Source organism: Echinococcus granulosus (assembly GCF_000524195.1).
Source record: "Echinococcus granulosus chromosome Unknown EG_S00013, whole genome shotgun sequence".
Classification (NCBI taxonomy): domain Eukaryota; kingdom Metazoa; phylum Platyhelminthes; class Cestoda; order Cyclophyllidea; family Taeniidae; genus Echinococcus; species Echinococcus granulosus.
The window spans coordinates 793,739-811,604 of NW_020170393.1; the positions used below are offsets into that span (position 1 = coordinate 793,739).

The 17,866-nt window shown below is 43.5% G+C and overlaps 1 protein-coding gene across 1 annotated transcript in view; it reads right to left on the reverse strand. All coding sequences in view use genetic code 11, as the record gives it.

Annotated features, from left to right (window-relative positions):
- Positions 1–3,048: 3,048 nt before the first annotated feature.
- EGR_02804 (hypothetical protein) overlaps positions 3,049–17,866 on the reverse strand; it is a gene marked incomplete at both ends in the record, with an annotated part of 31,367 nt that continues 16,549 nt past the window's right edge. Inside the window, 9 exons of the mRNA XM_024492053.1 lie at positions 3,049–3,288; positions 3,712–4,312; positions 5,417–5,842; positions 8,720–9,279; positions 10,496–10,581; positions 11,603–11,735; positions 12,189–12,264; positions 13,476–13,592; positions 15,572–15,684. Coding sequence (XP_024353547.1) covers positions 3,049–3,288; positions 3,712–4,312; positions 5,417–5,842; positions 8,720–9,279; positions 10,496–10,581; positions 11,603–11,735; positions 12,189–12,264; positions 13,476–13,592; positions 15,572–15,684 — 2,352 coding nt within the window. The remainder of the gene's footprint in view (positions 3,289–3,711; positions 4,313–5,416; positions 5,843–8,719; positions 9,280–10,495; positions 10,582–11,602; positions 11,736–12,188; positions 12,265–13,475; positions 13,593–15,571; positions 15,685–17,866) is intronic.

The following is a 17,866-nucleotide window of genomic DNA, read 5'->3' on the forward strand; positions in this document are numbered from 1 at the left end:
TTGGGCGAACTGAGTAAAGATTTCTGGCCTTCAGAAACCACATTTTCTTTAGCTTCTGGTCAAACAGGAAAAAGTGCAGTCCTTTTACTAAGATAAAAAACCGACACTCAAGGATACTCATCTATCATCTGCTGATTGAGTATCCGCCAGAACGGAAGCGCTTTATTTCATAATGAGCATTGTATTGTACTGAAAGATGGGAGGACGCACCTGACCGCTGTTCAACAATCAAAACCAGTTATTTCCTTTAGACTTATGAATCCTACATGCCAATTGTACCGTACTAAGCTTAACCACACGATTTAATGCAACTAGCTATCAGAAAAGTGGTGAAGACCACACGTCACACATTTGTGACGCCAGGCTCAGATAAGAAAATTGAAGTGTCACACACGTGACGGTGGTAACAAATGAGTTAAAACACTTGTGCAGTAATTGTATGCTTTAGCTTTTTCCATAATCCATTTATATTTTCTTCTTGATCCGGTAAAATACAAATTAATTGAAAATGTACACAACAAAACAATAAGCCATACACACCGGAAGTAGGCAAGAGAAGCAAAGAAAATTGCAAAAAAAAGTAGTACATAAAATAAAAGCGCCGGTTCGCTTGTTAACGCTCCGTCGGCCATGACGAACAAGTGGAAGATAGCGGTGGGAGGGAGATCTCTGAAACAAAGCATAACACAGCGGAGCCGTCAGTTTTCGGTTGGTGAAAACTTTTAGCATCGGCTACCGAACCATGGTCACAAAGATGGGGCATCAAATTCTAGCTAACAGAAGCATCGCTTGCTTTAATCTCGCCTTCTGCCACTCCACTCTTGCTAATCACTGCGTATAGGTAGCTGGAGTGAGTAAGCCCCCTCCATCCAAGAGGGATCAGTGCTGTCCGGGTCAGATATCCCCTCAGTTGCAAGCAAATTCGATGACTAGCGCTGTTGGTTGATTCAAGGGTGCTTTTCCTTACAGCACGACGATTCAAAGGAGGAGAAGGGGGGCTATGTACTACTTTAGCTACTCGTTTAACAATTTGTTTTGGTTTCAAAGCCACTTAAGGCTCCGGCGATTGTACTTTTACTGGGTGGCGTAGCCTCTGGGCCATGTCAGTAGTCTCCTAGCTCCTCTGTACGTTGGCAATACTTATTCTGCCACAGCATTATGACACCTTCTGACGCCAGAAAAGACTCGGGGAATTGCATAAGTACACCCCTTGAAGAGGTTTTTCCTGTGTGATGTCGGACTGCTGAATATTTGGTAGTATTCAACAAACACATGCACCGCCTTCGCCAATTATGGGGTATACATCCACAGTGCTACACCTAATACCAAAGTGCAGCATGACAAAACGGTAACTTTTGACTTAGCCGCAGTGATGCGCACAATTTGGACATAAACAGTCAAATGTGCGTGTTACAGCACAGTGGCGAATACTCTAATGTCAATTCTAACTCAAACTTCAAATCTCACAGATGAAGGGACAGATTTTAGCAGGAGTCCAAAGGTGCCCTGCATGCAAACGTGATGGCTCAATAAAGTGGTTGGTTGAGAAGACGTTTGTGAAACTGTAACAATTACCCACGATGGAAGCTTTAACCAAAAATTAGTTGAAAAAGCCGTATAATCGTTTGTGAAACAAGGAATCATGTGCTTGGCAGAAGCGGGGTTTGGATTATCTGGACATATCCTAGTTTTCCCTATGGAGACACCTAAAACCCTGGAGAAGGGTGACAAAGGGGACATTTGGGGGGCCGAACGGGCTTGTGGATGCGGACAGCAGCCTCAGTCCCTGGGTTTTCGCACTCAAACAGCATCACGACTGGTGATCCAAAACTCAAAAAGTGTTGAATATGAATAGGCCATGACGACTTATCAGCGAGATTGCAAATGAAAATGCAGTGGAAGAGAGTAATGAGAAATTAATTTATCAGTTTGCATAATGTCGAGTTCCTGCGCCGAACCCCAACTCGGTTATACGACAAAAAAACAAGATTATATCTTACTCACCAGAAATGCCATCAAATAGAAACCAAATTTTCACGGAAATCAGAATTTAGGGGAAAAATGCCCGGTTCGTCGAGATTTTACTTACTATCTACCCTCAAATTCCGACTAACCAGTTGGTCAAGTTCCGATGGGCACTCCCTAAGACCTTCGAACATCGAGTAAACTACTTAAATTACAATTCAATGACAACTCAAGTGGGAGTTTTACGTCCTTGCGATAGGAGGTAGGGCAGGAGGTCTCCACCAAATTCCCCAATTTTGCGTCGCGTGATAAACTGTCTCCACTTTTCAAAGCTCGCGCAACATGAACTTCCAGATTTATTGGGATCTCTTTTAAAAACCGGGAGAGAGAGAGTAAGACTTCTTTCCGCGCTCTGATGAAACGTGTCACCACTTCCTGTTGGGTTTGGGAATGCATTTCGCTTGCCAAGAAGTCATAAAGTACTCATCGAGGATTTTAGCCACCTCCGAGGAGGCGGGGGGCAGTGTGGAGATAAGTGCTTTAAATTACCTTCTTCCCATCCCCATCCTGAGGTTGGGGAGTTAGACGTAAGGTTTTTATTTTTAACTGGAAAACAAAAGTAATTTTCGCAAAGCCTACTTATGCTCCATAGAGGTTTGGTCTACCGATCCTTTTTTTATCACGGTGATTGGTAATTATCCTAATTACAAAAACCAACTACGCACCATGATTTTTAACATTTCCCACCCGATGTTATTCTCTAAGAAAATCGTGAAACATGGACTAGGAAGCTATTTTTAAAAATTGTTTTAAAGAAAGTAATTGAATGTGAAACATAAATTCCACCCATCTTGAGCTAAGTTTAATTACCCCAAACCGTTATCTGCATGAATGCTTTCAATTTCCACTTGTAATTTGTTTACCATGTCAGGCATCATTCCAAAAAGGAAACAGTTTTAAAAAAATCTAGTTTAGATTATCCTAACTATGTTACAATGGAATACGGAGAGGCGTCAGAGAGCAGGCAGAAACCTACCAATTTTGTGGTATGGCTTCGGGGTGGAATTAGTGGATTTGAAGGTGTTAAGAGCGATGTGGATCGGTAGACTGGTTGGGAATGCTCTGTCCAACGCTCCTCACGGAGCCTCTGGGATTTGTGTGACCGAAATCGGCTCCATCGCCTCCATCTGGTGCTACAGCCAGGCTTGACGAAGAGTGCGGACGATGCAATGGCCACCTGCTGGTGGAGCTGGCACTCGTAACCATCAGGGTGGGTGGCTTGGCCTGCGGCATCTGGATAGCGCTGGTGCTTTCAACTGTTTCCTTAGAGGTAGAGGAAAAAATTAATGACATTTCCTTATAGTTTGATAATAGATACTGTGAAATCCCCTACAGAAATAACTCAATTTACAGGGGGGACATTATCCTCATTATCGTCCCAAAAGCCGTGACATTTCCTATCTTCTTAATTCAGCGGTCCTGGCATGTTTGGTAATAATGACTCACATCCGAGAAAGGCACTAAGACTGAAAAAGAAGTCTTTTGTTGCTGAAAATCCTTGTAAAATAGCACATAAACTGGACATTGCAATAACGCATACTTGCATCCACACCTCCCTGTGCAATCAAACACCATCCAGGGAGCGAGATGTAAGTGCAGGACGCATAAAAAGCGCCTATCATTAATCACCCGATTCCAATTTAATTTTCTTTTCAAATCAAAACACTTTTATTGTCCAGTTCTTACATTCTTTGTCGCTTTTCCGTTGATACTGACCAGTTGGAAACATTCCAATCCCCGCAACCGACCGAATGGGCTGTCCTCCTCATTCGCAATGGCCATTTTCGGTATCACCGCCGCACACTCCAACAGGGAGTCCAGCTCCGCCGCCTCTCCCTCCACATCGTCCTCTTCATCTAAATCCTCCGTCTCCTCGTACACCGAAGTTGTAGTATCTGTCACTGCGGTGAAGAAGTCTACGGCTGACTCGCGCATCTCCAAGTAGTCTCGTCCCCGTCGTGACTCCACGTCCCACCAAGAAGCAAGATTAAAATCATCCCAGTCCCGCAGTTGATGCCGTGACGATTCGCCCTCCAACGGTCGGTCAAGAGACGTCTCCAACGAGTGCAACATCTGGGGCTCATGACGCAACGAAAAGTGACGACGAATGGGCGCTGCATGCGTAGCTGCAAACTCCAGAGTGTGGAACTGCTGTTGCAATGGGTTGATGGGACTGGTTGCGGATTTCAGGGGCGGTGCGAGATGTGTCGGTGGGAAGGCAGTTAACTCAGCAATATATCCAGCCAATATGGGATGCTCTCGATTTATTTTGCGCTCCTCTAGGATGCTGGGAGAAAAGGTAAGTTTGTCCATTACAGCGTTTCTTGGCAGGATGATGATAATCTAAGTACAAGCAAAGTACATCGCACGGGTGCTTGCAAAGGTATTGCCGAACAGATCAAGCGCACTTTAATTTGGAGTGCTCATTCAGTCTTAATCTCACAGAATCTGCTACTAAAAAGACTACTTCCCACAATTATTTCGAGATGAAGAGCATCGAATACGATTTTTTTTTGCGTTACGCATGATTTTAGCTTAATTATTTATACCGAAGAACAAAAAAAGGGCAGCCGATTCGGATACGTAACTGTGATTAATAAAAAAGGTTATTGGTTGAGATTTGTGCTGGATAAAAGAAAGTTGATTCAGACTTGCGAAAGTAAAATGGCCTATTAAATGCAGTAATCCCTTAAGGCTCATCTCCTGTGGTCCAGTGTCTGAATTTTGGTTGTCCCCGCCACCTCGATTGCAGAGAGATTGGATGCAAGTGGTGTTAGGGCCACAGCTGAGGGGTAGGCAAAATAAGACCACTTAAGCACCACCACCGCCGGCATAAGCGGTTACAGACTGGTTATCCTCATCTGGGTTCTACCACGGTTCAGAGGTGAACTGTCTATGAGACAGATTGGTTTTTTGATTAACACAACGGGATTTAGTGATCATTTTGACAATGAAATATGGGTTTACATTGCTACGATCACCAAAGAAGAGTAAACTAGGGAAATTTTCTTCCTCTGACGGCTTATCCTTCGGCCAGTGATCAAGTGGAAAGACAATGCCGAAAGTAAAAGCTGGAATTTTGTTGCTTATTAGCATGGCCTTCATTACATCCTCATTTACTCATCCCTCCCATTTCTGTGTACCTCAATGCACAATAACAGTAAAAACTGTTGGTCCACGCTAACAGTTGCTCTAAAAATTAAATGATGAAAATTCGGTTCACTTCTTGTTCATTTTACCAACATTTTAGAGTGAGGTTATGAAGGAGTAATATCCCTGGAAATCGGAAGGATTACAACTTCACCGAATAGGGGATACAGGGTAACTTTATCTGGCTCTTATAAATCATTACGAGGAAGCGGAAAAGGAACTACTAGGGCAGAGGAACTACCGTGAGTGCATGTTCAAAACAATCTCCACCGGATGTATTAGCCGGCCAATATTCTCAATCACACTGCTGAATGCCAGCTCGCGTTGGACTTGGGTAAATTTATTAAGTCTCCACTTTCGGGTCATCGTGCGGATCACACACGCCCACAAGGCGTCTCTGCAACGACGCTCAAATGGTGCTCGTTTAACCTCCGAAGCAGGCGGAGGCGATGCAGTGAGTGGTAATGTCCCCACGGCAGGAATGCCCTCCACTTCCTCCGCCTTCAGCAGCGTTCCGATTCCCCCAATGTTTTGGGCACTGTCACCAGCGGAGGTGGGAAACGTCGCCCCCGGAGTTTTTAATAACTTTGCTGGAGCTCTGCAGCCGTTCGTAGAAGCAGGGACGTGTGCACGACAACCGCTTCCTGCGTCAAATTTGTCTGGGATTCTAAAAAAGTTGAAAAAGAATAAACGCACTGTCAGCTACTTTAATGTAAAATGAATTTCTTCGCTAAAATCCGTTTAAAAGATATAAACTGGGCTTAAAACAGGACGTTTGCAATAAATTTCACTAGTTTAAGCTGTCCTCTCTAATCCCGTTTATGTATTATATAAGTTTTAAGCTTAATGAGAGGAAATTTGTCAGTTTGTAAGAAACGGTCTGGAGGAAAGATATTAACAGCTAAAGCAACACTAGTGGTGGACGCGAACCATCTGGAACAGTTCGTTACGGGGCTGTCTACAGTAACTGTACGGCGTCAAGTAAACACGCGATACCTCCTCTACTTCTTAGCTTGCTGGATATGGGGGGAGCACTAAAGTGAAAACAAAGTAGTGAGAATAGACGCGAAACTCTAGCCCCACGGAACTGTCAACTCCCGTCCCCTATTTAATGACTCTGCTTTTATGTCAGTGTTCTTACGACTAACAGAGAATACACGCGGTGGCCAGTGCATTTTCCCGCCCACCAATACAGCTCTCACATAGGACGAAACTCTGGATTCAGGAGAATTGCCAAGAGGGATTAATGACGCTGCAGTTGGATACCTTCTCAGATGCACGCAAATTAGATGACTGGCGCGGTTAGTTGACCCGTGGGTGTTTTTGTTACACCACCGACTGCATTGTAATGGTTGACGCGGGAGGTTGACCCATTGGAGCGTCGGAGACAACACTCAAAAGATGAGACGAGCTCTATAACACGTTCGTTGTTTGTTTAACTCACGGTCATAGTAAAGAGGCCACTTGGGTGTGAGGCCATTGTATCCTTACCGAGTGGGATGACCTCCGGGCCATGCCAGTGGCCACCCAGCCCTTCCGTCTGTCGTCAATATTATGTCTTCTTTCGTCTTGAGGTAAGTCTAGGGGCGCTACAAGCCAGTGAGACTTTTCATGAAATTTGTTTACATTTTATTTTTCACCCTCTCGAAAAGTCGTTAGGCACTACTCCTTGCCAATCGTGAGAAGAGAAACTACCGTAGTGTCATGCAATTGCCAAAGTGATCTTGTGAGTTTCAGACTCGAAAATGTAAGAGAAGTTGAGGAGAATGGGTAAGAGGATGGGGTAGTCGGTGGGGTGCGCAGTGAGCATACGGCAATGGCATGAATAAATTACCCATTTCAAGCATGGAAAGCGACTAAAGCAAGAAATAAGCGTAGAATTTCCTCCGGAAAATACTTGAAAATTGAAATTTACTCGTCAACTATTCGCAATTTGAGTCATTTCAGGTGTAATCTCGTTTCATAAAAGAAGTTAGAGTGAAGAAACGGCAGCACTCGTGATTGATCCTTGACAGTGAAACTAAGCAGGATCACCTAATTTTAACGGCTACTGCTGTTTTGCCAAGCTGAGATAGTTTTCATCGGGGTCTAGTGGCAGCCCCTATATTACCTATGAAAAACATTTCCAAATAAATGTAAATCTTGTATTTAGAAATAAACTCGATTTGCGATCCTGCAGGAACTGCAGATTCGCCTGACCTCACCAATGTGCCCTTGAACAAGATTGCCACATTGACACAGTCGTTTGAAGTCCCCTGATGCACAAAAAAATCCACCGCGAGGCATAAAAGGACACCCAAGGGAACCGTTCTCCTGCCTACTTTTTAAGATTGAAAAGCGAAATAAGTAGACACGGATTACCATGAGCGGGAAAGCTTGAAGAGAACAAAAAATCATCGGAGATCGAGATAAGGTTTTAAATACATTAATTCATTCTACCACTAAAAGAAATTCACTTCAGTTAGAAAAAAAAAGACCAATCCTAGATTTACTCGTCTTTCGTCGAATACCTTGAAGCATTCGTCGGACTTTTGGTAAAAGATTCTTTCAGTTTCTTGCCATATATTGATGCAACCATCTATACGCAATACTTTGATTGCTTGTTTAACCCTCGGTCTTGGTAACAGGCCACTTAGGACTTCACCATTGTACCCTTTTCGGGCGGCCTCGCCTCCGGGCCATGCCAGTAGGCCCCAAGTCCTACCATTGGTCGAAAATACATATCCCGGCCGAGTGCCATGTCTTCTCTCGTCTTCGGAGAGGTCGATTTTCATTTCTCACAGCCAATGCATGTAAAACATATTATTGCAATAAAGAAAAGCTAATTGGACTCAGCTGCCTATGTATTTGCACAGGGACATGCGCAAATGAATTCAAAAGTGCGCACAATAGCAATTTTTACTCTTACCTTCTTATCTCTTAGTTCAGTAACCAAGCGAAATCGTAAACTATTAATTTGCTATCAAACTCAAAAAGTGCCAGGTATACGTCAGTTAATCCAAAATCGTCGTCGTTGTCAGACCCACCAGATTAGCTACGTGGAACTACTTTTCGCCCCATTGTCTCTCTTTTTTGTTTTGTTAGCATCAAGCCATCTTCACACCTAAGACAGGCGTAGAATAGTTGTGAAAAGCAGTGACATAAATGATGGCGCCTAGAAAAATGACGATTCGACGAAGGCCTCCCAGCAGCTCACGTGTCAACAGTGGAACGCCTGCTTCACTGCACTGAGGCAATAAATGTCGCAGTAAAAGGCCACAATCAACTGCATTTATATGATAGGAAAACAACTCGGGTTTTTTATTTCCACGTGATTAGACAAGAAGTAGGTAAAGGTTAAAATTGGGACAAAACCAATCAGTTATAAATGCCACGAAAAAAATCGCATCGAAATAGGCATTTAAATCGCCGACAAATATGCGCTAACTACATTTGTATCTTGAAAACTGGAACATCGAATGCAGTATTTTTGCAGTGGCTGTATGCCATCGAAGCACAGTATATTTCTACAAGGAGTTTTCAAGTATAGAAAAAGGGTGCCAACCTGTTATTCCTAGCCGCAGCAGCCTCCTGTAGCGCCTTTGGTACGAAAGCGGAGAGAGGGAAGAGCGGAAGTTCAATGTGAATGAAAACCATAGATTCAATTGATATACTGTCCTCATTCCCTGGTTCCGTCTCTGTCTCTAACCCATTCGCCTCTTGGGCCGTTTCATCATGTTTTCCTTTGGCCAGGACCACTGTCTGGCGCTTCGAGTTGCCCGACGAGCTTTCCACCTCACTGTCATCTAAGTCCACATCGATTGACGGCTGCTCCTTAAGGTTATAACCACACTGATGATGATCAGACGCACTATTTATCGGTGGGTAGGAGCGGCATTTGCGACCTTCATCAACCCCTTCTCTTGACTTTTTTACAAAAGAGGAGGGAAGAGAACGGCGCACCACGTCGGCTGTTGGCTTTCCATGTTTTCCAGACCTCAGAGTGGCAACTTTTTCAGCAGTTTCTGCAGTACAGGCTCCGGTGGTCGTTGGAGGTCGACGTGGTATGAACGGAGTCGGTGGTACAACTTGGGCGAATCTGCTGACAATGCCTTTTTGGCGGACCTGCAGAAATGACAATATGTGTCGCTCTATCAACACAACTTTTTCATCGGTTAATTAATCCTACATTTCTGCCTGTGTCAGTTCAAAAATTTATTCAAAAAAGAGTTCTAACAGTGCTATTTTTGTGTTGAGGAATTCATCTGAAAAAAATGCATTGCCCACCGGCCTAATTTGCGCCAGAGATTTCCCAGTGGAATATAGACGCAACATGCATTAGCCAAATTTGATGGGTCTACCAGCCACCTCTCTTGAAATCGAAATGGTGAGGTTTTATGACACTTAGACGATCTTCTTCCACGGCCCCACCCCGACTTTTAATCTATAGCCCCAATGATGCAATTGGTGTTTCATCAGTGAAATCTAATAAGACCAACTCTTTGTGACTTCATATTATTAATACTAGCATTACAAAAGACTTTAATGAAGTTATTTTAGCAGAAAGTACCCGACCAAAATCAGGATTTACAAGAGCAACTCAAGTCAGACCGGGATTTGAATTTTTTACCGCCAAAAAGAAGTGCTACTGTGGTGGTTATACATGCAGAAGTAAGGTGTGTCCTATCAGTAATATCTAGTGCCCATATCGTGAGTCAGTCCAGGCCCCTACTTAGCAAGATGACAGACAACGGCAGTTGCGAGTACGTGGACGAAGGTCTAAAACGCCACAGTGTCTACTCACACAGAACGGGCTACGCGCACAGTTCGGTGCGGTGACGGTAGCATGCCACTTGAATGGCGTAAAAGATTCAAAGACCGTGGCGGTTCTAGGGATACACCCTTGGAAGTCAGTCCTGTGAAAATTAAGCCAGCTCGTGGAACTCCAGGGTCTATATTCTTCACCGACAAATAACCTATCATGGAATGGAGAGAAGGGTGAATTCCTCGGTAAGAATTATGGAAAATTTCCGGAATTCTGGAAAGTCAGTAAGCACCAAATACTTAGGCAGATTGTTCTGGGATAATTTAACCGAGTCAGCTCAAACTCCTCTCGTGAGCGAGCATGTTTGGCTTCGTCATGCAGTTTATTGGAAAGCTTTTCAATCAAATCAACATAGCAGGAGGATAAAAGGAGATATCGTTGTTCATCGAAAATTGCAACCATTTGGTTTGTCTGTGAAGCCTCACTGGCCTAGAGGAGGTTTGAGTCTCTCCAAAGCACTGGGGTGATCCACTTCAAAAAGAGTCAAGTAAGTTATCTCACGTCAAAGGAACTCACATGCAATGGAAATACCGTGTCCGTCTCTTTTAGGCTCGTTAGGAATTGTTCACCCAGAACATTTTTCACTAGCCTCATGCAAAGTCCTAAAAATAGACGAACTTTTGAGTCTAATTTAGAGCATTATGGATGATCATTTTGGGAAAAATAAACAAACAACAATTAGGAACATGTGCCTTGTCACCCCCGATCTGCTGTTGAGGATGTGTGCACTAACTCCACTGGATAGCAAAATGCTACTCCTACTTTAGGTTTTGACAACCTCAATGCCCATCTACACCCTTTCTGAAGAAAGCATACGTAATCGTAAAATGTGAGTCTTCCAGACAAAGACACCATAAAGTTGTCCGAAACCAAAATACACAATGCGGAAACAGGGGACTTTGTCTTGATAATCGTGAATACTTTCAAATTTTGATGATTCTGCAAGCAAACGCGATTTTCAAACAGTTGAGGTGGGGCGTGGTCTTGTCCATAAACGGCGTGCCACCTTACCAAAGGGTGTGTATGGATCTTCTGATTCCCTTTTGTCGGAATGCACTATATCCAACGGTTAGGAAAAACTGTAAAAAAGGGCGAGGTAAAGCAGAGCTTATTGTGATTAAATGAGTGCTATTGCTCCGCTGACACTGGCTAAAGAGGTGGACTTGAAATCCACTAAAGCAATGGAAAGGCGCGAAAGTTGATTTGGCACGGATGAATGCCCTACTTTGCTAGGTTTAGCAAATGACCCTCAAAATATCAGTAGTTTTGTGTAGTTAATTGTATTTGCTAGCCCACACTTTGCCCAAGTGGCAAAAGAGGTGTGGAATAAAACCTAAATTATTCATATCTTCATTAAGAGATAGATTACCTCGAAGTAAAAGCTCCATCAGACCAGAGTTAGCAGCTCCTTCTTTTGCTTTTTTTAAGCCACGGTAAGCGGGAAAAGCTTAGTGTAATATCGCCGAGAAATAAATCATGCTCTTGGATGATAAGAGGATTTAGAGGGGTATTTGCACCAAAATCCAGGCAAAGATGGACGCTCTCTACTGTTTAGCATTTCCTTTTCTCAAACTTATTATAAAAAGTCATGAAAGTTGATAAGATGTTGGTGAAATGACAAACCGGAAAAGTCGTCTGTTCGTAGACCCCGACACGACCACCATTCTTCAGGATTGCGATTTAGCAATTGCAATCTGGGGAGAATTCGAGTTTCATAAAACCTCTGCGTTTGCGCGGCTCCAACAATGGTAAATTTCTGAATTATAAAATCAAATCTGATGGGTTAAAGTTTCACCATATACCAAAAACTTAATGCCCGTGGTCTGACTTTCGGTTGAAGTTCCACTGATCAAATTTGAAAGTAGCAATGAAATATTTAACTTATAAGATAAAAAATCAAAGCAGGCGTGTCCTATTTTTTCCAGTATTTTTAGCAGTTTCTGTGGAGCTGGATTAGGCAGTTAATTTAACGGTTTCATTCTACAGTATTTTAGGAGTTAAGGTGCATCTGTTCTTGAATGAATGATGGTGGCGTAGGCATTCCTCCGGCCACAAAATCCTCCGATCATTTGTACAGTTAAGCACAGGATTGATGTAACCATCAACAGGTCCGTTTACTCGATCCCATGGCCTAGGTTTAAATACCCCAATTTCACATCGCTTAGATCCGTTTACTTGTGAATTTGCAAGTAGACGCCCAAAAACTAACCTGAAGATCGCTGGCAGAGAGCTTGATTCGATTGGCTTGGCATCGAGGAAAATTGGGTTGAAGTGCTTCCCTTCGTCTAAATACAAAATATTTTGTCAGAAGGAGGACAATCTTTCTGCAAATAACCAGTAACTGCTAAAAACCCTCTTTACAGCAATCTAGAGCCCCCTAAATAAACCAAACCATTTAAGTGGGGCACAATTTTACGCCATTTCTGTAGTCATCCATCCATCCATCCATCTCGCTTTCCAAACGTAGTCATCTAATAACCCCACGCGTCTGGCTGATAGAATGTAACATCAAAGGCTTTTATTTAGGATAACTTGGTGGCTGTTACAGCGTTACGTGGACAGCAGGCCTTTGTGACCACATTCGTCTGTCATCTATACCAATCATTGCCAAAAACAGACATTCTTAGACTGTCCATAACACAATAAGCCCTAATTCACTCTCTAAGCTGACGGTGTCAGCCAAGGTACTGGGGTTTTTAATGAGGCAAGACACCGGGAGAGCGGGAGCCACTACCGACGCCAGCCTTAATTAAAAGTTGGACTCCCTACTTGAAGTGGGTAACAAATGCGTCGCTAGGTTCAGGGCTGTAGTTATTCTCAAGCCTAATTTAATTTAGGAACGAAGTTAGACGAAAAAAAAGTGCTTTAAGGATATCACGTAAATTGTGCTAAAAACGCAAAAAAAATGCGCCAAAGGTATGCTAATAAAGTGTCTTAGAACGGGTAAAATAGGGAACTTTCTGGATGTAGGCAGTAGACAAAAGGCAAGGTAATAAATATCTCCCAGGCTTTGATTGTGAGGCGGCTTGTAGTAGACAATTTTGCGATTGTTTACCAATTCTGTGAGGACTGACTCATGCACAATTGGCCACCTCATAATGTCGGACGTTATCCGCCCACAGCAGGCGTGGGTGGACACATTGGTGACACAAACCCGCCATTTGTAAAGTAAAAAAGGAATGCACTTGTAACGTGTTATAAACGCGTGTAAGAAGCGGAACTTTTAGCGCACTACATTAATTAATCCTTCCTTTGAATTGCCAAAGCATTACATTTAGTCAATGAACATAAATCGTTGAATGGAGGAGTTGGTCTGTGAAGCACTGTTTGTGCATCCACGACCTTTAAATTTCCAAAACAAAGTTCCAATTCAAATATAGTTCTTACGCCTTCGATAAGACTAGGTTAAGTGAAATCGCCCTCGTCTCACACTTGTCCATCCTACCGTCACAAGAAGGCACATCCAAACAATCAACTAGGGCATGAATAAACTCACTGCTTCACCCTCAGATGAATATCCTCGATCCAGGCCTTGGTTTGCCCACGCAACTGGCAAAAAATTCCTTTTTCCACAGGAGACAGCGAAAGCCACGCCAGACTCTCCGCCAGTGAGCTAAAAAGGATTGCATACACGCCTCATTCACGGTCTTCTGGCTGACAAAGTCCCCTTCTCGAGGATCGGGGTTTTAAAAACTGCAATTACGAACAGTAGCTGTTGTATACCCCTAATGGAGACTAGACCAGACTTGAAAATGCATAGTCCTGTGATTTGTTACACAAGAAATTCATCTCAATAATAAGCTAAACGGAAGTAGTGCTATACAGCGCTTTAAAGCTGCGCTGCATCTCGTATTTTCATAAACCATTAAATTCTCACAGAAATGTGGAAAGTGGCTTTAAAATAATTGCCTTTTTTTACCACTTTTGGGATGTGTGCATTTATGTAGGGGTCTGAAATAAGGGGCACGAACTGCTGAATGTGATTGGTTCAGCGACCCCCTCCCTGAACTTGAAGCCGAAGGAGAGCCTATCTAGTAGGAGGGGCTAAAAGGCGCCCGTGAACCTTATAAAGAATACATGCAATCTTCCCTGCCCGATCGCTTCGAGACCGTAGGACTTCCATGAAATATTCATGGACAAGAGGCTTGATAAAACCGCGATACAGAAGTACCAAACAACCACATGTTCATCAAAGAAACTCCATGCGATATTCAGGTAAGAATAAGTGGCGATTTTTAATGTTAATATGATAGAAAGAACACGACTTCTGGAGGATAAGTCAGGGGAGACCCGAGCAAATATTTGCCCGCCTAATTCAACTGTATATTACAATCCCCAACCATCCGACACACCCCAATCTTTAGTTATAATGGGATATGAAAGCACAATACTGCTATTAGCCTGAGTCAACCCCTAAGGCTGTGAAAATGAAATAAGATTTATGCCCTTGAAGACCCAAATGGTTCAGTGGGTAGGTACAGCCTATAATTTATGACTCTCCGCCCCTTCTCTATCTCCCGTTTGCCGTTGCCATCATCATTACAAACAATCAGGGTTCGAGGGAGGTACCAAAGCGGGTACGGTAAAATTTAGACTTTGATCTTACCTCTCCCTCTAGTCGTGAGACACTCCCACGAACAAGTCCCCACATGCGCTTACACACACGTATGAGTATTATGTCCCCTCATAAAAGAGGGAATGGGGAAGTGGGGAGAGGGGGCTGGAGGGAAGGCTAAGAAAAGGAACCAAGAGGAGACACCGTGGTACATAGATACTTGTTTTGATAAAAGCGTTGTTTACTCTAATCAGTCTGTGATTACACAGGTTTCCTTTATGTCTACACACATGTATACAGGATAAACGATGCGATGTTGCCCTGGAGGTTTGACGAAAAAACATCCCAGCACTGGCGGTAGGTCAGTTATGACAATATCATGGCCACAGCTGCCTACACCACACAGAGGACAGCTGTCGTACAAAGGTGGCATTTCAGGGGTTGTTAAACTAAAAATCCCATCATCATTATCGTGAAATTAGTAGGTTTTGACTGTTTCGGGAGTGATGCAGCCTAAATCAAGAGTTCTAAGCAAAAAAAAACTGTTGGTAAAGCTGAAAGACTTCGGGTGGGACAGAGGCGGTACTTTCAACTCGTACTTTTCCTTTTCTGACAATAAATATTCCGTCAAATCCCATGAAAGTGAGGAGTACTTAAAATGCACGAAACAAAAGCGCCACTAACACTTTAATTCCCGAGAGTGCAGTTTCATTTTCCTGTCTACATCAAGTAATTGCCCTAGCAAGGGTTAACAAAATGGAAAACTACAACACATTAGTCAGACATAACCCAATCGTTATGGAGATGAGGAGAAGTGCTTTATTTTTACCTGTTCTACCATTCCCAAATGTCAACCTTTCTCACCGCCCTCTTTCTCCGAAAACAATGTGTCTACTTAATGGAGGCACCTGTATTGCTGGGTACATATGCCCCACTATGCCATCAGATTATCCCCTTCACACGAGTATCCGCTGGCTCACATTAGTCCAATTTAGTACTTCTTTTCTGCAAACGGGTGCAGAGTGATGCATGCATACTTGTAGGCCTTGATGGGTTCACGCGCGATCTCTTCCATTTGTGCTCTCCATTCCTCCAATTCCACGGACTCCAATTGGCCCGCTAAAATGGCACAGACGTCGGCTAACCGAGCCTAGAAGAGATTAAAAAGTACTAAGTCAGTTCTATAAAGTTGGTTATTTTTTAAGACAAATTATTGTGCTTTCATCGGGAGTGAGGGCTTTACACAAGAGTGGCTAACAAGCAGTTACCGGGTGTCAAAATAACCAAATAACAACGCAGTCCAATTTAGTTTCCACCAAAACATAAGTTCCAATCAAAAAAAGCAAAAGACTTTCCAAGTTTGAATTAGGAAGGTGGAATATTCACTGTGAACGCACCCGCGCCAATTTTACTCTATTTCACTGTGAGAGAATGCTTTTAACATCAGGGAGACTTCCCATGGAGATCGTTTACAGAACTTAAAGACAAGAATTACAACTTTCCTGGAGGAACAATAAATGGTTATGAACTTCGTCGTAAGTTTCACCATTTGGAAAGGAGAAAATTTGATTAAGCAATATTCTTTTTTGGTGTTCAGAGTGTGACTTTTGTGCCTCTCTGTCACTACTACCACAATAGCCAGGAGCCGAAGTACCGCCAATCGGCTTGTTTATTTACCCGTACCACACAACATTAAGCATTAATGAGGCAGTGATTTAGTCTTTTCTAAATATATAAGATGGTGTGGGTAAGAAAACAGCTACATGATCGAAGGATGGAAGGAGGAGGCCAAGGAAGGGTTTTGTTCTGTCACTTGTGCGCTTGTAGTGCACACAGAGCGAAATCTGAATGAGGCAGGCCAGGAGTAGTGGGGTACAGAAACTGGATGAACTTAATCGCGGGATGCTCCCTCCCCATGCGCTTACCCCTGAACCCCCGCTTATTTATGCACCCAAGATTCACAGAGGTGCTGCGCTTTTGCCATCTTCTAGCATGTTCAACTATAAATTGAAGCTCCATGCAACAGCGTGTTGTAAGAAGTTTCGTAAAGCACTGAGCGACCTCACTTATTGAAAACACATAAATGTCAAGCTTTACAATGAACAGTTGATACCTTAAAAAGGGTGAAATATGATTAGGCAAATGAAATCAATGACACATAATCCCTTCTTTATAAATATGTATTTGTACTTGTTGCGGACACGAAGAGTGGATGCGTTTAGGAAGTACAGCTTGGTCGCCCAAAAGAGGACCTTTCCGACGGCATAGAAAGGGAATTTCAGATAAGAAGGTAATACGTTGGCTGTTTGGTTATCCCTCGGTTTTTGTACTCTTGCCGGGTGAGCCGTCCTCCGGGCCATACCAGAAGTCCCAAGTCCCTTCGTACGTCGACAATGCATACTCTGTTCGAGTACTATGTCTTCTTTCGTCTTAGGGGCGCTGCATTAGTGGCAGTGGAATACGAACCCGATCTTAAATGTCGATTGATAAACCCTAGTGGGGCGGGAGAAGTCCACGTGCCGAGGGTGGAAGAATCGGTGACAAGCCATAACAGAAGGACCGAAAATGACGTGTACCTTCGACAACTACCCCGGTCCCTTAGTCTGCAGGAAGGCTGTTAACAACAGAAGCGACACTAGCCGTAGCACTAAACTATCTGGAAAAGTTCGTTACGGAACTGTCAACAGTACCTCTATGAAGGCGTCAGGTAAGTAAACATGTGATGCCTCCGCCACTTCTCTGCTAGCTAGATAGAACACAGATAGATAGAGATGGACAGCACTGAGGTGGGAACAAAGTGGAAAGGGAAAATAAAAGCTAAACCCTACCCCACGAAACGATGTTAAATCTCAACCTTTGTCATTTGACTCCACTTTCGGGCCAGTACGTCCATGACCAGCAATGAGCATACATGATGGCCTGCGCACTTTCCCTTTCCCCAATTTAGTTCTGAAACAGGGCGGAACGCCAGATCTAGCTGAATTAGCGGGAAGGATTCGCGCCATTGTGATTAATTATCTTCCCAGCTGCACACAAATTCAATGACTGATGCAGGTGGTTCATGGGTATTTTTCCTACAGCACCAACTACGTCGTGATGGCCGGTACGGAAGGTCAACCAGGGGGTCAGGCTCAAAAGCGTAGAGAGGCTATGCAATTCTCTAACTGTTTGTTTATCTCTCGATTTTGGTAAAGGGACCACTTAGGGCTCTGCCATTGCCTCATGCCGGTCGGCCTAGCCTTTGGGACATGGCAGTAGCCTCAGGCCCTACTGTACGTCGGCAATGCATATTCTGCCCGAGTATTGTCTCCTTTTGCCTTCAGGGAAGTCGC